Genomic DNA, 22,749 nt, shown 5'->3' with positions numbered 1-22,749 from the left:
CATGGATTGCCCTAATATTATTTTCTGTTGTTGTTCACAGCAAATGATAGCATGCTCTATGCTGACAGCACTTCTAAATGAATACTCTGGCAATGCAAAGACATCTGCTATAGGACTTTCATGGAATTTTCATAATGAATGTAAGAGGAAATTTGAGGTGAGAAAAATAAATGGCATCGAAATTACTACCAGCTTAAGAGTTTTAGTTTCAATGTAAGGTAAGGAAAATCTGCTATGAAAGTGTCATCAGCTTAGGCTTACAATTAGTACTAGTTGAGAAGTAGCACATTTCAGTTTAGGCTGAATTAGCACATTTCAGCTTAGGCTGAAGTAGCACATTTCAGCTTATGCTGAAGTAGCATATTTCAGTTTAGGCTTACTATTAGTACTAGTTGAGAAGTAGCACATTTCAGTTTAGGCTGAATTAGCACAGTTCAGCTTAGGCTGAATTAGCACATTTCAGCTTATGCTGAAGTAGCATATTTCAGTTTAGGCTTACTATTAGTAATAGTTGAGAAGTAGCACATTTCAGTTTAGGCTGAATTAGCACATTTCAGCTGAGGCTGAAGTAGCACATTTCAGCTTATGCTGAAGTAGCATATTTTAGCTGTGGCTTACTGTTAGTACTAGTTGAGAAGTAGAACATTTCAGTATAGGCTAACTGTTAGTACTAGCTGAGAAGTAGCACATTTCAGCTTAGGCTAACTGTTAGTACTAGTTGAGAAGTAGCACATTTTAGCATATTCTTACTGTTAGTACTGGTTCACAAGTAGAACATTTTCTGCATAGGCCTAACTGTTAGTACTTGAATAAAGATAGCACACTTTCTTGAAGTTTCAAAGTTCTGTTGTACTGCACTACTATAGATACCTAATAGTAGAAGTTATACTCATATCTTTTAATGACAGAATATTTTATGTTTCTATGCTAGCAAAAGCTGCACAACCGCCTGGTCACTCGCATTTATTGCTCATTTAACATACTTTATTTGATAACAGCAATTCAAAAAATCGAGACATTTGTCTGTTAAAATCCTGTTTCAATAATATATCAAACTTTGTTACCAAGTTTTATTCATTGAAAACCGAGACTTAAGTAAGGTTTGGCCTGGATGCATTAGAGATGACAATGCTGTAGGCACTTAACGGACTGCTGTTCTAAAAAAAAAAAAATTGTTTAAAGACTTGAGGTCTTAATACTGTTCTTTGTAACACTAATGCAGTAAATTAAACATATTTTGTGGTGGCTGTCTCTTGATAAAACAAAACAAAAAAGTCCCATAGACAAATAACTTTCTTCATGTGGAACTTTAAAATTATAACTTTTCATTTTTGGTTTCATAAATAAATAATTGAGCCAGCTTTCTTGGTTCTCTTTTTCAACAGAACAATGACTTGAAGCAAGTCTTCCAGTTTGCACTCCAAGTGCTTCACCAGTTGGTGTCTTCTCCAGATCAGATGTCCAGAGAGGCTTCAACCCTCTTGGGTCGTATATTAGCCATCTCAGAGCAAGTCTTGAGTTGGGACTTTTCTTTAGCAAGACATATCCTTTAAATACATGTCCATTATATGTCTTTAGGAAGATAACCATATTTCTCTACCTGGGTGTGCTGGTCTTTGACAATTCTTTTCTTTGAGGGGAGGGGGGAGGGGAGGGGGAGGTTCTGTGAGGGCAATGGGACAAATTGTGGACCATAAGGTGTGACTTATATACGTTGTGAAGACAGTCAAAACAAACGTGTCATGATGTCATCTCGTGCAAAGAAATGCCAAATTTTCCAAACCCTAACCACAACCATGGTCGGGCCTAGGTTGTTTGTGGTCCTTAGCACCCATGAAAATATGCCCAGGGGGGTGTGGAAGGAAGAGGTTCAGAACTAAGGCTTTAAATAAATCTCAGTAAGCTTCGTTTAAATTATCTTCAATCAGATATTTTCTCTTTTCTTTGTCTCTCTTTTTGCTTAATTGGTTATGAGGTCTAAACGAAGAAACGTGTAAGAAGATCAAACCAGCATTTTCAGGATTAAGGGAAGACTAAAGTATTGGAGTCTACTTAATAATATCCAAGCTTAAGATTTGCTCCTCAGAGTTTCTTCCTGGCTCCATATGCAGTTATTTTTTGCCTATAGAGAGATGTTATTATTAACAATTTATTAAAATAGCTTTTTGGTGAACAATGGTAGTTGCATGCTGGAAATAGAAATTGTTGTTGTCATCAAATTTTCCTACAACAGTTACAGTTCTTGGGATATTTCCAAATCCACCCCTGCTATGCTCAGTTCATAACACATAAACCTAACACTGCTTATCTGCATTATAAACTCTTTTCACGTACATGCTAAAAGCCACCTAAAAGCACTGGCGGAGCTAGGGGTATTGGTCAGGGGGGGGGGGCGAGAATGGTCTGTAGGGGCGTTTTCGACACTATCTAAGCAGAGCGCCACCACAGGTTGGCGCAGAGTGTACAGACATTTTTTGAATAAAGATACCCCCCTAGATCGCCGGAAATGACCCTTTCCGGGCCTTGCTAATTCGCAGATAAATGAAGAATAAATAGGTGTCATCGCCATTTTGTCAGAAAATTACGCCAACAAAATGTGACAAATGTCAATAGGTATTTGAGAGCGCAATAAAAAGAGTCGATAATCGCGAATAAGTAAAAAGTGGTAAAAAGCTGAAAAGGGCGCCAGCAGTCCATTTGAGTCCGCCAGGGGGGCATCTGCCCCTTCTGACTGTATGGACGCTCTGCCACTGCCTAAAAGTATAGATGGAAATTGCTCTCGCTTCATGCTCATTGTTGTAGTGCCTCTTAAAGTTGAAGCAAGTGCTGTTAAAAAATTTACAGAAAGCAGGCCTACCTTAATCATTTCTAGTAATCTGTGTAAGTTTTTAAATGTGAAAGAGAAGAACATACGTTTATTTATACCTTGACGGTGACTTTCCATCGTTTATACCGGTCAGATCAAATTTTGAGTCCGTGGATTCGCCAGCATTGAAACCAGACAGAAGTTGGAAGGGGATATTGTTGGACAAACAAGTCATCGAGTTATTTTTCAAGGTAAGAGACATTTTCCGCGGCTATGGTTCATCAGTAGTGTTAATTGGAGAACAGTTTCCTCCGTCAAGTTCAAGTGAAACCATGAAATGATCTTTGCAAGAGACTTTTCGTAGATAGTTGGTGCTACTCGCACACCTGTGTGTATTTGCTTGGTAGATATTTTCTAGTTTGTGATGTAGAGATCCGTTAGTAATTGCTCGGCTGTTTTACTTTGAGGTGGTAGAGGAGTTGGCTGGATCAAACTTGTGCCTTGTTGTTGTCAGAGGTCACTGTCTCCACTCCCTCCCCCACCTTCTGCCCACCCACCCACCCTCCCTCACCCCACCACACCCCTCTATTTCCATCACATTTGTATCTTTTTGTGGAGCATGTAATCTTATCTGTGTTTTTTGGAGGATGTGATTTCAATCTGCAAATTTAAGGTGGATTTTTCATCTGGGAATCATCCAAGAGTTTCCTAATTGAAAAATTTTCATATATCAGAAAGATTAAAATTGGACAGAAGATATACAGTACCACCATCATTCCCCACCCCTCGTATTTCATCACATTTGTATGATATTGTGGAGTATGTTGAGTGTGAGTATGTTGAGTGTGTTGAGTATGTTGTGGAGTGTCTTGAAGAATATATATTCAAACCACAGATTTCGTTTTTGTTTCATCCAGGAATGCATTAAAAGTTCCCTATGAAAAAGTCTTACATGTCACAAATATTAGAAATGGACAGAAACTATAACTTGAATGTGATGTGCCATGTAAACTATTGGTCATTCAGATTAATGATCATTTAGATTTGTGGTCCACAAACTTTAGGCCCACTACCCAGGATCTTATGATGACTCAGCCACGGCCCACCAGACCAACACCCCTCAGAATCGATTCCCAGAAATGCACAAAAGCTATCTTCTACTCTGAAGTTGATGTTAAAAGATAATAACTTTATCGATCTCAGTTGGCAAGCTCCGAAAACTGTATATAAAGTTTTAAAATCTTTTTACCCACCTAAACTTTTGGCTAACACCCCATAATTTGATTTGGGTGTCTGGTATTTCATTAAAAGATCAAGTAATTGCTTCTAGATTATTTTTACTCCATGATAATTTTTCTTTTGTCTTAACAGATTCACATTAGAGTGCGGCATCGTCATGATTTATGCCACCATGTCATTCTGTGTCTGTCTCAGTTAGCAACTCTCCGCGGTAACATCTTCACAGGGAACCCAGCTCAAGTGGAGTATTTACATCACTTTATTCAATGTGTGCTACATACTCTCAACAGGTAAACATACCAAAGCACCTCTTTGTTATGATCATCACATTGTTCATGCTTGAATATTTGTTTGTTTGTTTGTATGGCTGTTTCTTTTGTTATTAAAGTTGTTGTTGATATTTAATTAAAGCACTACACATCATGTGGTGGCTTTGTTTTGATAATACATTCTTTTACATCTTCATGCAAAAATATAAATTGCATTTTATGATGTGTCAAGGCTTTTGTCTTAGGTATGTATTTTAGTGCAAATTGTTAAATATTGTCTTTCCTTGAATTAAAAAGTTGGAAAGAAACACCTGAGTAAGGAACACCAAGTAGGCTTGGATCCAAAGGGGAAGAGAGTTTTTTATCAAAGATAGGTGTGTTTATAAATGTTACATCAATTACTTATTTCAGCAGTGCTGGAAATATTAACATTTTTTCATAATTTTTTTTCCTGAATCATTACTCTGTTTATTTTATTTGGTTCATCTGGAAATGTTGTGACTGAACATTTAAGATGATTTAAAAAAAAATCTAAATTTTTGATTAAATAGCCTTAAAATATATAATCTAATAATGTTATAGCTTAGAATAACCAAAATATCTGTTTTTACCGTGAAATATGAACAGGAAAAAAAAAATAGGAAGAAAATAAGTCAGCTTCCCGTTGGCCACTGCAAAAACTGGCCAAATGCTAGATGCTAGCTGGATGCTTCAAACTGATTATGGTTACTGCATGAATCAGCTGTAAGTTCTATCATCAAACTGTAACCCTCTTACTGTAAGTAAAGACATGATCATTACTGTTTTCACAATTGTAAATGCAGTGATCTTGTTTGCCATAAACATCAATACCACATAAGTTCTTGAGTTTTGTCTATTTTAATAATAATAATAATAAAAAATAAGTTCTTAATATAACGCCAAATACCAAAAGGCCTCTAGGCGCTTTACAAAACCTAAAACAAATAAAAAATAAAAAGACAGCAAAATCAAAGGAATAATATACATAATGATACTCTAATTATACTCTTGAGTATCCTATCTCAGCAAACTATAACAACAATCAAGTAATAAAACTGTTGTCACTGAATTTATAATTAGTGCTGTCAGTAAAGCCTCTTCTCTGTTTTGAGGCAAATATCATACTGCAAATTCACCCCTTTCTTTCATTCATTTTTATTCACAGCGGAGAAATTCAAGATCACGAGGCCTTGGGTCTGTCTGGCATTTTTAATAATCTTATCAACACTCACCCGACCGGTATCTTTGTCTCGCTTCCCGGAGATGTTTTGTCCTCCTTCGTGACCAATCTGACGAACCTTACGTGTCACTTCTGCAGTAAAGCCTCTCTAGAGGAAGCTGTGAGTACAATCCCTTCTGTCGTTTTGATCTTTTGATCAATATGAAAGATTACTTGAATTTTGATCCTACAGCTTAGCGCGATGAGAAGAAATCAACGTTTGGCAGAATTTTATTTTCTGTTTTTTACGGGGGAAATTTCTCCTTTTTCCTACAAGCTACTTTACAGCCTATCCAAGCCCTACTCATCCCTCGTTCCTATCCTATCAGGGTAGTGGGGGAGGGGGAAGGGGAGGGGGAAGAATTCACCCACATACAGACTATTGCTCCTTTCCACCCACCGATCTATGACACCATCATGTGTTCCAAACCTTTCACAAGGTACAGAATGCGAGTATAGTACCCCGCTTTAAATTGTCCGTGCCTCTCCAACTCAGAATTCCTGGCTATAGGTATTCCCCCCCCCCCCACCCCCCAGTGGTTTAAATTCATCTTTGGAGAATGAGCCTCGTCAGGGTTCCTTTACTGAAAGCTTCTTCTCTCTTCATTGTTTATCTTTGCTAAGTTTCAAAAATTCAAAAGAGCAAAGTGTAACCATAAAGCCCTTACTTAGCACCCTCAACCTTTCCATTCCTCTGCTTTTTGTTACAGCTTTACTACCCATTATATTCTACATTTCTCATACTTCTTTTTCTTCAGAAAGGCAGTAGCTCTGACTGCATTAAATACCCTGACTAGCCCCCTGATTATGTTAAAGTAAAAGTGTGGGTCAATATAGAAACTTTTATATTATAAAGAATAATTTAAATAATAGTAAAAATAATAATGTTTATAGTGCTTTACGTAAAAGAATATCTCAGAGCACTTGTTACAAAAATAGAGAAACATTTTAAAGAAGCAAAACAATATAAAATGCAAGTTAAAAGCATAAACAGAGGTTAAGACAATTAGAATTTCATTCAAATACAAGACAAAAAAAGTGAGTTTTCAGTTGAGACTTACAAATAACATGTGTGATTCAAGTGATGTTTGCAATCGTTGTGTAAATCTGTACATAGGACAAAAAAATAATTGTCCAAGTCTGTTAGTGGTATAGCGCCATCACCTGGGTGACTCATTTATCTGTAACCTGGTAAGCACTGTTTGACCATAATCTCTTTTGATGGCAGAGTACTTCTATATGTAGCTTCGTGTGTCCTGCAGTTAATTCAAAGCTATGACTAATTTATATAGTTGTTGGTGAATGACCCTGGATGCAAATGGAACATCACTACTGCTCCTGACTAGGTAACGACTTGCTTGGCTAATGGAGGCTGTGGAATTGATACTTAGATATTTAGTTCTTTGTTTCTGTTACCAGATCTGAAAATTTTCTGATCGGGGTAATATGCCGTAATTTTGATGTTTTTCTAGATCTCTTTGGTTTTATGACCTTGTCCGATTTAGTTACAGTGGATATTTTTAGCAACGTGAGATTGTTTTGAACACTCAGTTTCCAAAGTTTTGGTAGTATTTTTAATTTCTAATCAAAACTGGAGAAAATATACATATATACAAATTAGAAAATATACAATTTCAGTCCATTTTATGATCTTAAAATGGCAAGATTGGAGGTTTTATCGCGGTTAAAATTTGTAATGCAGGATTGCAGGTGGGAGATAAAATTTCTGTGGGTCAATGACATGTATCTGCTTGTGAAATGAATGAAAAGAACCCCACCCCCCCTAAAAAAAACAAAATTGCAATTTTGAAAACAGTAATGATCATGTCTTTACTTGAGAGGGTAACAGTTTGATGGTAGAATTTACAGCCGATTCATGCAGTTACCATAATCAGTTTGAAGCATCCAGCTAGCATCTAGCATTTGGCCAGTTTTTGCAGTGGCCTCAACATGGTGGTGGGAGGGAGAATGTGGGGAGATGGCATAGCACTCCCCCCTCCCCAAACTTGCAAAGTAATGATTTTCACGCAGGCATGGTGGTGCCACAGGCAACAATTTCAAACCTACTGACCACATCCCCCCACCCCATATCCCCCTCCTCTCAACCTTTGTTTGGAGGGGGGTACTAAATACATTAGACTTACAGTAATGTAGAAATAATCAAATCTGACTCTATACTGCAAGTAATGAAAGCAACAATGAGTTACACAGTAAAAATACAATTTTACATGTTTGTTGTTTGAATAAATATTTCTGTCATAGAGTTTTCATTCATTGGCAGAAATAGGCCGCAACATCACATCGACTTTTGACAGTTTACAGTTATTGTTAACTGGGCTACTAGCCTCTCTGTTTCTTTATAACGTCTGTCTAATATCGATAGGAGTAATACACGGAACCCTGAGGCCATGGTAAATATAAATTATGAATAACCAAAGAAAAATCAAAACTGTTTTGCAATTTTCAGATTGACCTCATTTAACAGGATGACAACAAATGCATCTTGTTTTTCCAGGAAAGAAAACAGCTTTAAGTGTGGTTTTAGTGATTGCACAGATATGGTATAATAAGAGTCCTTCGGGCAATGTAACATAGCTGGTGCAATGTGTGTATGTTTCCTGTGGTTTGTTATAAATACAACTCTCACTGCTTCGGTAATATAAACGTTACTCTTTGTCCCTTACATCTGAGTGGGTTATATTTGCCTTATTTGGTATTTGAAGTAGCACAATGTAAGTGTGGAAAAGAGAACCTGGGCAGGCCCCCCCCTGGACCCACAGGTTTACAATTAGGATGGGTGGGCAGGACTTAGGCCAATTTTCAGTGGTCTTAATGTACCAACTATGGCAGAACTATGCCTTTCTTATAAGTTAAAATCAGTGCTGGGACATTAATTGGGGGTAGGGGTAGCTCATTGTCCTTTGGTGTTGGGATCCTGTTAAGGGGACGGTTGTTCCAGAGAAGGAATACATTTTTTAAAGGCTTTCACCATGTTTCATTTTAGTAATTACATTAAGCAGATGCAGTGGGGGTGTTTTTCACCAAACTGCTATTGTCTGTACTCAATAAATTATAATTAACCTGCAGGAGTCTTGCCTTGCACGGCTCGTTCAGGAGTTTTCATTCTGACCATGGGATGGAGGGGGGGGGGGTTGTTTTTGAGGCTGGCCAATGTTTCTGCAATTTATGTTTTGTTCAGCATTGGGTATTGCCATGTGAAGTGAGGTGGGTAGGGGCAAGATAAAGGGGTGAGTGATAGATGGCAAAGGCAGGGAATCTTTGCCTGTGCTGACAATAGGCTATCCTGCAAGGTAACAAAAGATTTCATAACATCAAGATTTGGAATTCTCTGTGGAGTCAAACTTTCTCAGCAAAGTTTAAACTTTTTTTTCCCTGCACTTTTCATATCCTGTTACAATACTGGTTGGTAGTATCTGCCTTTTTGGTGTCACAGTTCCATTTGATCTCAAATTGGTGTGTGTGTGTGTGACCTTTAGATGAATTGAGTTATGAGCCAGTCTTTGCCCATCTGAAAATTTGAAACAAATGTTTTTGTTCAGTTATTGGCAGGGAACCCTGGGAAAAATAAATTTGGTCCGGTCTCTTACCAATTGTTGCCTTTCACCCCAATATGCATAAGTGGGATCGACTGATTAAACTTTGAGAAAGCCACTTTATAAACATTACAATCGATGCCATTGAGAGAAAGAGAGTGAGAGAGGTTTTACAAGCCAAAGTACAAATTGGGAAAGAATTTCTGTCACATCAACCTTGTCATTTGGGGAAACAATTTATCACCCCATAGACCCCACAGCCAGCAAATTTCATTTTCTTTTTTTTTTATTGATTTACAACTTTGAATAATATTGGACAGTTGGTAACCGGGATTTCTTTGAACAATATGGAGACAGATATTGCAGTGTAGAAGAAACAAAATTTGATATACTAACCAAATTCCCTGATGGGGGTGTCTTGGTCACCTGGGGAAATTGGGGGGAAATTGGACGAAAGATAATCGGTCCGTCAGAAAGGCTCAGTAGTTAATTACCACTTTATCTTTTTTTTTTTTCCTGTTATGTTTAGTAGATGTTTATTAATTGTAGATTGGTTAAATCCAGGAGCTCCCTGGTTTAATTGACTGTGGTTTGATAAGGGTTAGTAAAGGAGTTTGAAGCAATCTTTGGCTATAATTTTTTATATTTTTTATTCTCATTCTACTCATACTACAGTGTCATCTGTGATCCAGTTATGATTAATGTAATTAACATATTCACTAGTCAATGTAGGACATTTCTATTTACTGTTATTCCATCAAAATTATTTTGATCAATTTTGAAAAAAAATCCCACATATTGCCAGGTACAGTAGCTTATTTGGTTTGACTATTATTCCCATTAGACTCTCCAATTTTTGACAAGTTATTCTTTAACTCTCTCATCTCAAAATTTATTGATATTATTATATTACCCCCCCCCCCCTTGTCATTTACCCAAACCACAAAACAACACCACCAAATCAAAGATGCTGAAAATTCCAAAATGGGGTCAATAAGAGGTTGACCTTCAACTTTGTGGAAAGAAAAGAACCATTCTTCAGAAGAGAGTGTTTTGACCTGAGGCATCTAAGATATGTTACAAGCATCAAATATTTGTCTGTCAGTCAAGACCCAGAGGAAGTAAAACCATTCCCCTTATCTAAACATCTGTCTTCTCTTACACCAACCAATGAAAGAAACATTTCTTTTTTTGATATTTGCCTCCAATTTGTTTATATTATTTCTTTTGATTGAAACTATAAAACATTCATAGAAGATGTTACCTTTATGGGGGAAAAAAACAAAAAGTCTATACAGGGGGCGTTCCACAAGGGATAATTTAATTTGGGTATAATTGTGTGCTATTTATCTTTAGGGGTTTGTCAGTGTGCTGAAACTGTTTTCAGATCAAATTAAAATATTTCGGGCAGTAACATACACTTGTACCCTTGTTGAAACTAATCCAACTTGGCAGGTTTTTGAGTAATTTTGGACCTTGTCTGTACTTAATGTTATGATCGTCTACAAACTGCACATTTTGATTAGCATGCCATGACAGACAGGCACAATTCCAAAGGTACAGGAAGTAAGAGCCTAGAGGGGAGGGAGGGGAAAGGGGCAGTACAACCTTGTGTTTGGATCTACTATATTAAACTGCAGTCCTTGTATAAATTCTAAATATGCCTCAATGCAACATTTGATGTCTGAAACTTTTGAGGAGGGGATGGGGAATAGGTTTGGATGGTTGAGGAGGTTAGAATGGGTGGAGGGGTTGGGATAGTCAATTTATTGAGCCCTCATGTAAAACATGAAGAGGTACTCCCCCCCCCCCCTTTCACCCCATTCCACATTGGACTCCTTCTAAAACATTGAACAATACAGTATCAACAATAGTTCACGACGTGTGATCTGCCTCTGGTTACTTATCGGTCATTTTCAAGATTGCTTGACCGCTCCGGTTTAGGATTGAATTCATTAAAGCTGTTTTTAATGCCACGCTTTTATGATACATCCTTTAATATGCATGCACAATATTGTAATATGGTTTACGAGCGTCCCAGACAACCAAATTTCCATTCCAAGAACAAGAACCAGCTTTGGAGGTTGTCCTGTGAATGACTAGTTAGTTAACACCTAATGCAGATTGCATTGTAACTAAATACCCCTAAGTAGGTCAAATCTAAATTTGTATCGTCCTCTAGCACTTTGGAGGTATTGAAACAAACAAAATCAGTTGTAGCTAGGCCTATGTATGATCGACCCAAAAAGTTTTACTTACCCAAAGCTGGTGTTCTATTCACCAACCTACACATCTCTCCTACACTGTAGGTATTGTTGTTCTATTCACCAAACCTACATATCTCTCCTATAATTTAGATATTCTATTCAGCAAACCTACACATCTCTCCTACAGTGTACATATTGGTGTTCTATTCACCAACCTACATATCTCTCCTACACTGTACATATTAGTGTTCTATTCACCAAACCTATGTATCTCTCCTACAGTGTACATATTGGTGTTCTATTTACCAAACTTACACATGTATCTCTCCTACACTGTACATATTTCTGTTCTATCCTCCCCAAACCTACACATCTCTCCTACACTGTATATATTGGTGTTCTATTCACCAAGCCTACACATCTCTCCTACACTGTACATATTTCTGTTCTATTCACCAAACCTACATATCTCTCCTACACTGTACATATTTCTGTTCTATTGACCAAACCTACACATCTCTCCTACACTGTATATATTGGCGTTCTATTCACCAAACCTACACATCTCTCCTACAGTGTAAATATATTGGTGTTCTATTCACCAAACCTACACATCTCTCCTACACTGTATATATTGGTGTTTTATTCAGCAAACCTACACATCTCTCCTACACTATATATTGGTGTTCTATTCACCAACCTACATATCTCTCCTACACTGTACATATTTCTGTTCTATTCACCAACCTACACATCTCTCCTACACTGTACATATTTCTGTTCTATTCACCAAACCTACACATCTCTCCTACACTGTATATATTGGCGTTCTATTCACCAAACCTACACATCTCTCCTACAGTGTAAATATATTGGTGTTCTATTCACCAAACCTACACATCTCTCCTACACTGTATATATTGGTGTTTTATTCAGCAAACCTACACATCTCTCCTACACTATATATTGGTGTTCTATTCACCAACCTACATATCTCTCCTACACTGTACATATTTCTGTTCTATTCACCAACCTACACATCTCTCCTACACTGTATATATTTCTGTTCTATTCACCAACCTACACATCTCTCCTACACTGTATATATTGGTGTTCTATTCACCAAACCTACACATCTTTCCTACACTTTACATATTTCTGTTCTATTCACCAACCTACACATCTCTCCTACACTGTATATATTTCTGTTCTATTCACCAACCTACACATCTCTCCTACACTGTATATATTGGTGTTCTATTCACCAAACCTACACATCTTTCCTACACTTTACATATTTCTGTTCTCTTCACCAACCTACTCATCTCTCCTACACTGTACATATTTCTGTTCTATTCACCAACATACACATCTCTCCTACAGTGTACATATTGGTGTTCTATTTACCAAACCTACACATCTCTCCTGCACTGTACATATTTCTGTTCTATTCACCAACCTACTCATCTCTCCTACACTGTACATATTTCTGTTCCATTCACCAATCTACACATCTCTCCTACACTGTATATATTGGTGTTCTATTCACCAAACCTACACATCTTTCCTACACTTTACATATTTCTGTTCTATTTACCAAACCTACACATCTCTCCTGCACTGTACATATTTCTGTTCTTTTCACCAACCTACACATCTCTCCTACACTGTATGTTGGTGTCCTATTCACTAAACCTACACATATCTCCTATAGTGAACATATATTGGTGTTCTAGTAGTATTCACCAAAAAATTGACATCTCTCCCCCACTGTACATATAAGTCATTCTTTGTTTATTTTTGTTTGTGAATTTCCTTTGCTGTTCAGATAACCAAAGAGTAAGGCCCTGTTGTCTGCGAACAGCTCGAAAAACTCCTTAAAAGATTTGCCCTCGTATGTTACACATGACACATCCTGTGATACAAGAGCATTCATTAACTTCATTGTACTGAGCTATGTGTATATAAATGTAGTCTGCTCATCACAGCCTCTGTCTAACCACTACTGACTGTATCCACATATAATACAAACACAATTAAAGATCAATTTATTTTTCATGGTTTTCTATCTGTTCACTTTCATCTTCGTAATTGTGTCAGAGGAAATCGTAGCAGATCCTAGGAAAATTATTTGGAATTAGCACTTCCTCTGTCAAACGACCACAAGCGAGTGTCATTTACATGCACGCTTGGGTGGATATTGAAACTCTTTTGGCCGAGAATTATGCATTTGGGACTGCTATATAAGCAGCTACACGACTTGTACAGTCCAAGGATTGTCGGTCGGCTGATCGGTCGCTTAGTAAGTCTATAGGTTGGTGGGGTTCCTGTATTACTTATGATTGAAATAAACTGGGTAATAGAGCAAGGGAAGAGATATGAAAATATTTTTGTATGAAAGGGTGTCATTTAGTCATAAAATAAATTTCTTTCATATTTACATTAATGTTTAGAACTCTGGGGGTTTTTTTGTTGACTTTTAATAACCTTTTCATCCTGCCTGTAGCTATTAGCTGCAACCTCCCACATTTTCTGTTTTTCTTTCACTTAACAAATCTCAGGCAGGCTTAACCCCTTCAGTGTGAGGTGAGGTGGATATTTACTGCCTGATACAAATACTCATATTTATCCAGCAAATTCCTCCCATGTTTATTGTAAGGATTTGGGAAGGAAGGCATGGGATAAAGTTTAGCCAAATATCCTACTGTGAATGAATTATTAAAGTTTAGCATAAAGATCAAATATCATATGATTGATTTAATGTTGTATATTACTAAACTAGCACTGTAGTCACGGGATGGAAATATTGTCACCATGGGAGTGAAATAAAACTTTGAGATTCAACAAGGATGCATCTTGTTTGAGCTGGACTTGACGTTGTAAAAATAACTCCAAGATTAGCCTCTTTGCATGACAAAGTTTGCTTAAAAGTTTGAATCATACCATCTAAACCAGTGAGCACTCCAACTATTCAGAAAGGCTTGCTATATATATATATATACCAAAACTTGTTAGATAAATACCAAGGCTGGTCATAAACTGGTTGATTCACAGATTTAGACACTTTGTGTTCTGATCAAATTGTTGCTGTGTGCTATTTACAAGGGTATATTGCTTAAAGGCAGTGAAGACTCGTCCCAAACCGCGTGCCGTGCTCTGAAAAAGTGAACTTTCAGTTGCTGGCAAGTGAAGTTTTCTTCTTGTCGCTACAAAATGCAAACCTTGTTATGTCTTATCTAGACATGAGATGTCCATCGCTGCTATGTACACTGTGTTGTGGGTATTGACCATAGCTGTATGTATTAACTGTACACTAGTGTCTAATTACCGATGGTAGCAAGCTGTGTGTGTATTTTCTGGGATCGATGGTGGTATCTAAGACTAACACCTCATTCAAAACTAGGTCAGATTACCCGCATGAGACGTTTATTCGTGCGCAAGTCTTCACACCCTTTAAGGTACTGTGTCAAAGTAGGATGCTGAGAGGGCTGCAGCATCCTGCAGCCGAGCTACAGCATCCTGCTGCAGGCAGGCTGCATGGGATGCAATATTTTGCGCTGTGTTTAAAAATGTGGTTGGTGATGCATTTTCACCTTCCATTCATATCTCTCAATTTTATTTGACATGAAACTTCCCACAAATGGTTCCTTTTCAAGAAATATCTTATTTGGGCCAAAGTAAATTTCATTCCTGAGTGCCTCTGTGGTATACCGAGGAATAGTGTGTCTTGTAAAATCTGTCATTTACTTTCACTGGGAGTCAGAGTTATTTTATTGACTGATTCTTATAGTCGTGAGGGCGGGGGGGGGAGGTGTTGATTACCTCTCTCTGTTCTCCTCGCCTCTTCTATCCCTCCATCTCAGCGGATGAACCCATCATATATACAAAAGATCATTGGATTCCATTGGTTAACCTCAAGTCTGACCCAGTATCTGGGAGGACAATTTGTCCCAAATGGTCTTTGTCTGTCTGCATTTCATAAGTGTATTCCTTAATTGAACTAATCAGGTTTCACATCCAAAAATGAACGAAAAGATGCAAAAATTTTGGAATTTTTCCTTTTAGAAATGTACAGGTAATCAAATACAGATATGTTAAGTTTCTGTGTGACGAAATTTTGTTGAGAAACGAATGAATAAAATCAGTCATTAATTGATATTTAACCTTCATTTGGTGAAGAAATAATCTTAGATGGTGACTTAGCTTGGCTAGTTGCGATGTTGTCTAGGCATTTAATCAATAGGTTGGGTAAAATTGCCGAACATTATCAAGAAGCCTGTTCTTATTAACATTTGTTGAATTTTTACTGTGGCCTAAGGTCACTTTGTTAACAATATCAGTGGAAATTTTCTGCATATTTAAGTCAAAATCATTAGCATTTCGAAACACAAATTTTAAAATTTGGTGTAAATGTTAACAATGCATCTGGCAACAAGCGGAGTTATGGATCATGTCATCGCAATAATTAGAGGTGCTTCATTACCCCTATTGAAGGATTTAAGTGTGAGATTAGACAGCTCTGGCTAACACCCAGATAATCCTGTTCCGGAAGACCTTGTCTGCAATAGAGCGGCTGCTATAAATCCAGGAACAATGCATGGATAGGATATGGTCAACCTCAGGTAGGTGACCACAAGACTGACCCATTATCTGAGAGGCCATTTGTCCCCAAATGTGTGTGTTCAAAAATACTAACAAAGTTAAAGTTCCTTTCAAGGTTCCTACACCTTTCTGGATTATTTCAAAATTGTTGGTAAAAGTCACAAGCAAAATCCTGTTCAGAGTTTTTTTTTACTCAACCAAATCATGCTCAAGTCTTATTTAATACTACCAAAGCAACACTAATGGGGGAAGGGAGAGGGCTGTGACAGGACGAGGGAATGGGGATGGGGAAGAGGGGTTGGAAAGGGATTATCTGCAATCTTTATCTCAATATACAATCCCTGTGGATTATTAATACAGGTAATTGTGAATTCTGCCTTTTTTTTCAGAATTGTGCAAATGATGTTAGTGAAAATGTTGATTATAAAGTCTCTTGTTATAGACCAGGGCTACTCAAATTTGTTTTTAATGAAATGAAATACAGACAAAAATTCATTTTGAAATCATTTATTCCTGTCCAGAGGAAACAGATTAACAGATCCATGGTGTCCAGCCAGGTGTAATGCCAGTGGAAGTCCAGCATGTGCTGGACCATGCAAGCAGAGTTCCTCTGGTTATGACTGCCACGTGTATATAGAGGAAATGCTTTTGATATGTTTGAACCGCATTTTTGACCATGAGTTGAGTTGAGTTTCTTATTTATTTTGGTGTAAAACGGAGGACCTTTCCTCGCTTTCTTGCGACTTTTTAAATTTTGCAATTTTTTTTTAAAAGGTTGAAGTTATTACTTTTATAAAGAGGAAATTAAACCATGTGCAACAAAGTATGAATCAATTGGAAACTGGTCCAGTGGATAAGACGAAGCCTAATTCCTTAGGCTATGACAGCCACATGTTTAGGAAGCAAGCAATAAACTCAATCAGTTTCCTTTTCAGGCAATAAAAATGTATGTACCGTCTGCCATAACATGTTTTTTTTTTATAATGTCGTTAATATTTACATTTCAATGATGTTTGTTATTGTAATGTGACTTTAAGCAATCTTTTCTTTTCTTCACAGCGTTGAATTTTTTTTTTTTCGGGTGATGTTTGTTATGGTAACTTAATATTATTTACATAACAGCTGTTTAGTCCAATGAACATTCAAGTTTTACCAGGACTGTATCCTTTCCTCACATTTGGAGTTCATCAGTTTTACAGAAGAAATAATCTTAACTAAATTATGAAAAGCTTTTGACAAAAACAGATAAAACTGCAAAGTGTTATGTAACAAGATCCTCATGAAAAGTACTGATAATAAAACCAAAGAGAAAAGAAAAGTTTAAATCGTTGTTCCCATAGACCAGGACGGAATTAAATTCCTTATTTTGTGACACAACTTTACAAACCCTTGAAGAGAATTAGAGCGGTCAGATCTTGGAATGGACGTTGTAATCATCCTGGATGAGATGTGGGAGGGGGCATGTGACATTTGAGAAGGATAGGAGAAGGGGATAACGGAATGGAGACAACTAGATGAAGGGGCTAAAAATTTCAGATTTCTTTCATTCCTCTCAGACCTCCTGACCTATCTACATTATATACTGTATGCTTTCTGATCTACTTTAACCTTTCATACAACAAGGCTAGGTAGGATCTAATTGTGGGTCTAAGAGAGAGATTTACAAGTAACTTGTCATACCTTAATACCCAAACCGGTAGTTTAGGGTTTTTCAATCCTCTAGGGCCAGTATGCTGTTTGCTTCCTCTCACTGACATGCAAGGTTACAGATTGAGAGTTTTTTTGTTGAGTTTTCATTGTTAAGGTAGGGAGGAGTCCACCCAGGGTGATGTTTAGATTTAGGGGTATGCTGTATGGGTCCCAAATATGCTAGATATTCAAATATGGTCACCTTTGGTCAAAATTCTTAAACTGTTTATAGTACAACCTTGGAGAAAATTTTCCTCACTGGGACATTCAGTCATCTTGTCAGTGTGTTTCTTAAAAATGTCTGAATACAATTTGGAAAGTAAAGACCTCAAGGAAAGTACTTTTTGAAAACTTCTAGCAATTATAACATGCTTTAATTTGGGGCCCATACTGACTACCTTTAAGACTCATCAAAAGTGCAGACAATTTTGTGTGACCAATGTTTGCACATCTACAGTACCTCTGTTTTGTTTCTGAAATTATGATCACTTAATCACCACTTCACCAGGATGTTGAACACAAATTAACATGAAGTATGTAACTTTGTCACCATGGAGATATGCACTGACAGTTCTTAATCTTGACAAAGTTACATAATCCTTCTGTGGCTGGGTTAATATAGTAAAAAAAAGTATTAATGTCACTAAGTAGAACCCCACATTGTTTTTTCCACTGTGAACACTGGAGAACACCATTAATGTGAAAACACCTTTATAAACTTTCTTGGAACATGTCCTGAAAACTTTGCAAGCCATCAGTCAATCACAGATTCCCTCTGGAAATTTGATGTAATTTGAAATAAACAAAAGGCTCAGGATTGCTGAGAAATGAGAGATGAGACACCACATTAAGTAGGTTTATTTTACAGCTTCTGCTGAGAACAAGGATCAAGTAATTAACCACTTCACGGGAACCCATTGTTCAATGAGTACGTTAACTGAAGCAAATGATGTACTGTTTCCACAAAGTATTGAATTTACTAATAAGGGGGGGGGAGTTGTTTCCCTGGCTTAACCTACCCTAGAAATATGATAAGCTGTTGGGTTTCTTGGGGATCCTTTTACCTTGCTCTCAGCTTGGAAGTTTGGAAGCGAGAAACTTTTATTCAGCATTGAAGAGGCATATATACCACTTCCTGTCTCTTGTCTTAATTCCTACAAAAAGTCATTGTTTACTCGATTAATTCTGTCAGACTGTATTGAAAGTTTTCGTCAAATATATTTTTTATTAGTGTCTTTCCAAAAGTTATTTCTGTTAAATTGGCTTACTTCAATATACATATTTTCTGCATAATTTGACCACTTTAGCAAGCCTTAGGCCTGTATCAATATTGTAAGTAGCAGATCTGAATGACTTAAACCTTGCTAATCAATCAAACTCCCAAGTTATGTTCTGACACTACATTATCTACATCATATGTAAAGGCTATGGTTTCAGACTTTCAGCTGACAAAAACAAGCATTGATCCTGAAATGGAGTTGTTCGGGATAATAGTTCCCTGAATTGGGGGGGGGGGGGGGGAGGGTGTAAATACAAAACGAAAGGACTGATATAAAATGAATGTAAATGTACTTCACTTAACCTCCAACTATGAGAACATTGAAATGTGTTCTTTACTTTTTCAGATAGGTGTGGTACATTAATGTAATTATGTTCTGTGTAATCTGTTCACAGCAATTCTGAACTGATACATAACTTTTCCAGTTGAAGTAGACAACTTTGTTCAAATTGTACTTTTGCATCTTTCTTGCTCCCAAATAGATTTTGTTTTATTTCCATCCACATCAACTGCATTGGGATAAATTTGGAATATTTTCAGATTAATGCCTCCATGAGATAACATTGCTAATTATGATAACTTGAGATAATCTCTTCTTGGCCATGAAAAAAAAAAAAAACCAAATATCATCTTCCAAGGTTAAAACCAAAGTTTTTTTTACCTGAATATCCTTACCCTCCCAGAATCCAGCTGCACACACAGAAATTCCTTCTTGAGAGAGAAATGATGAAATAGAAAGATTTATGGACAGCGTTGGACTTTTGAGTTCAATGCCACTGAAGTTATGACTGAGACATAAAGGAAGAGGGTGTACCTAGTTGTTGTTTGACAAAGACATCCCTTTGTTTCCCAATTCACTTGGAGGTCAACTAGGTTAAAGTGGTTTGCTAACTTCTAGTTTTAATAACCTGACATCTGTCCAGGTCTTGCTTTAAAAGATAATGATATACCTTTCAGTAATTGGAAATTCAAATTGAACAAAACTGTAGTAGCTACAAAAGAATTTAATAGAGCTGAAAGATGTTGTTAAATGTGTGGTGAAAGTGGTTATACAATGTTAACCAATGACATCTTCCAGAATTTAGAACATTATATGGTGGTGACATTTCAGAAGTAATTGGAAATTTGAAGTCCACTAATTGCTGTCGAAATTGGTTAGATGATGGAAATGCTGTAAATAGGTAGTGAAAGTGGCAACACTTGCCTTTTATTAGGAATGTAATTAATTTTTAGCTACCAAAGCTGGTGGGGGGGGTGTGGGGGAGGGGTTGGAAATGTCCTGCTGTCAAATGATGATAAATCTTGATGGATCTTTTTCATACAAAACAAGTTGGCAATGAAAACTGGTTAAATGATGTGAAACGGACAGCATAATGTCTCAAAAGTGAACTGTACAAAAAGAATTTTTATATCTGGTGATGTTTAACACTTTTTCTGCTTCTTGACTCTCTGCTGTAAACCTCCTGTACAACTTTGTAACAATTAACAGGCCTGTATTGCCTTGATAGAAAATATTTGCAAAAAAGAAGTCAAATATCATACAGGTCTCTGATTTAAGATTACACAAGATTTATTTAACCTGGTTGTTCCCTTACTTAAAGAAAGTTATCAACATTTATTTTCATTTCATCTGAATTCTTAAGGCCAAGAATTTCCGTCACCAAGTCTTCCTGAGTTTCCAGGATGAAGACACATAGATAAAGACTGTTGGAAATCAATAAAAAAGTTGGGGCGAGAATCTAGTGGAGAGATTTATTTACTCAATGGTTGGATTTCCAGCTAGAGTCACACTTATCAGCTACTTGCTATCAAACCTGGACAAAGGAAACATTTAAACAACCACACTTGTTGTAATTGTGAACAAAACAAATTAGTGGTTTGTTTATTAGGTTGTAACTTCTGCTAGCTTCAAGACAGCTGCCAGTTTTGGTGGCTTGCAGGTGGTATTTAACCTCACTTCCTACAGTTATTTTTCTTTTCTTTTTTCATTGCTAATTGTTTTGTGGTATTTTTTCTTCCTGCTGTTGTGTTCTCTGCAATGTTTGTATGAAATAGTTTGAAGTATTGGTGGTTTACCTTGGCAAGTTTAAACAGTTGGGTTTTTTGGTTGTTGATCGAAGAGAATTGTTAAGGAAGTGTTTGTGTTAGTGAAATCCATTGTGTTAAAAACAAGGCCCTTGAGATGCAGAACATGTAGTATTACCCAATGTTAGAAAAACGAAACATATTCGGAAGTGAGTTGCAAACAAGCATGGTTTGTATAGAAACAACAACACCAAAGACAATACAAAAGTCTGTATAAATTATGTCCCAAAGATTGTGAATTGCTCCCCATTTCATTAGTTAGGAAGCTTGGACCAAAGAGAAAGAAGAGACCAATTTCCTTAGCTTTCAGTAGTATTGCATCTAAGCTGTGTCTGTTTGAATAACTTTGGTAGACTGCAGCCATTTTTTTCTGGCTGAAATTTCATATTCAAACTCAAACGGAGTTCCAGCTAATGAATACAGCACATCAATGTGGATTACTAAAAGTTTACTTTGTGTCCCCAACTACCCCCCCCCCCTCCCCCTCCACACTGACAGATAGAATATTAAAAACATTCCTACATAAATACAGTAATAAGGATGTATATTATGCAGTTCAATCTAAATTGAACATTGAAAATTCTTTGAACATTGGCTATAAATTCCTTACCTGTAAACATCATTTTGCATCTATGCCCCCTCTATTTTACTGAACTATTCCCTAGGGACAGTGTTTCTTCCCTTATAGAATCACATCCTAAGCCCCTCCCCTACCCCCCCCCCCCAGCAAAATAATTGTTTTGCACCATCCCCTTTATTACTTGTTGCACTTAAAATCACCAGGATGACATCATTAGTCACAACTTGACAGAAATAATGTTTGCTAACTAAATTGGTGGAAGTAACTCAGTCAAAATATTTCCCTGGAGAAAAATATCTGTCCAGAGGAAGTTGTCTCACCTCCATGGATGACAATTAAAACAAGCATAAAATATGACCTTTGAACTGCCAGAAGCTTGGACACAAAGAGGGGAAGTTCTAAACTGGAGGGAAATGGTTGTATTGATTTATGGAAGGAGAAAGATTAAAGTATGAAAACAACCAATCTAAGATCTCTACCAGTGTGCAAGATAAAGAACTTTAAAGGGGGAGGGGGTTGACAGTTTCACGCTCCAATAACTGAGGTATTGTTTGTTGTATGTAATTTTAAAAGCAGTTTTAAGTATTTTTACAGCAGTCTTGCAAAACCTACAGGACAGGTAACCCCTTTATTGAAAGTTTTTATTTATCAAATGGACAGATGCATGGATTTTGGATTTTTCTCTAACGAAGTGGTAATGAATTGCTGAGCACATAACTATTGATTGGATTTGTTTATAGGCCTTTTGTCACCCTGCTCTCCTACGTTCCAATAATATCGATCAGATGATAAAATAAAAGTTATAAAATTCAACAGTCAGTTTTAACCTCACTCATTTTCCTGGAAACTTCACCACCCAAGCTAATTTTCAAACTAACGTACATTGTTAAATATTGGGCTGTAGCACGATCAAATCATTCAAGTACATGTAACAACGAAAGTCAAAATGCCGCATTCGGGCAGAATCTCAATATTCGTCTGGTAATTCCTTGCTCATCATCTCGCGACATTTACAATAATGCAGCTCATTGGCTTAGCTTTTCAATGTACTCTTCAAAAATTCACAAATTTCCTTCAGTATTTGAATTGCTTGTTTTTCTTGTTTACAGACGAAGAATTCCATATTCTTACTGTCAAGTAAATTGTTTAATTAACAAACTCTAAAGGAGGATCTTGTATTGAACTACTTACAATTTCCA

At 36.9% G+C, this 22,749-nt stretch overlaps 1 protein-coding gene across 2 annotated transcripts in view; it reads left to right on the top strand.

Moving 5' to 3' along the window:
• LOC139962400 (exportin-4-like) overlaps positions 1–22,749 on the top strand; it is a 68,795-nt gene that overhangs the window by 5,144 nt on the left and 40,902 nt on the right. Inside the window, exons 5-9 of one of the 2 annotated variants that reach the window (XM_071962309.1) lie at positions 41–157; positions 1,386–1,542; positions 2,945–3,057; positions 4,178–4,335; positions 5,501–5,675. In XM_071962309.1, coding sequence (XP_071818410.1) covers positions 41–157; positions 1,386–1,542; positions 2,945–3,057; positions 4,178–4,335; positions 5,501–5,675 — 720 coding nt within the window. The remainder of the gene's footprint in view (positions 1–40; positions 158–1,385; positions 1,543–2,944; positions 3,058–4,177; positions 4,336–5,500; positions 5,676–22,749) is intronic. The other variant, XM_071962310.1, reaches the window with a different exon arrangement.

This window comes from Apostichopus japonicus, chromosome 21 (assembly GCF_037975245.1).
Source record: "Apostichopus japonicus isolate 1M-3 chromosome 21, ASM3797524v1, whole genome shotgun sequence".
Taxonomy (NCBI): Eukaryota; Metazoa; Echinodermata; class Holothuroidea; order Aspidochirotida; family Stichopodidae; genus Apostichopus; species Apostichopus japonicus.
Note: the sequence above shows the minus strand (reverse complement) of the source record. Positions and strands in the feature narration are given on the sequence as shown.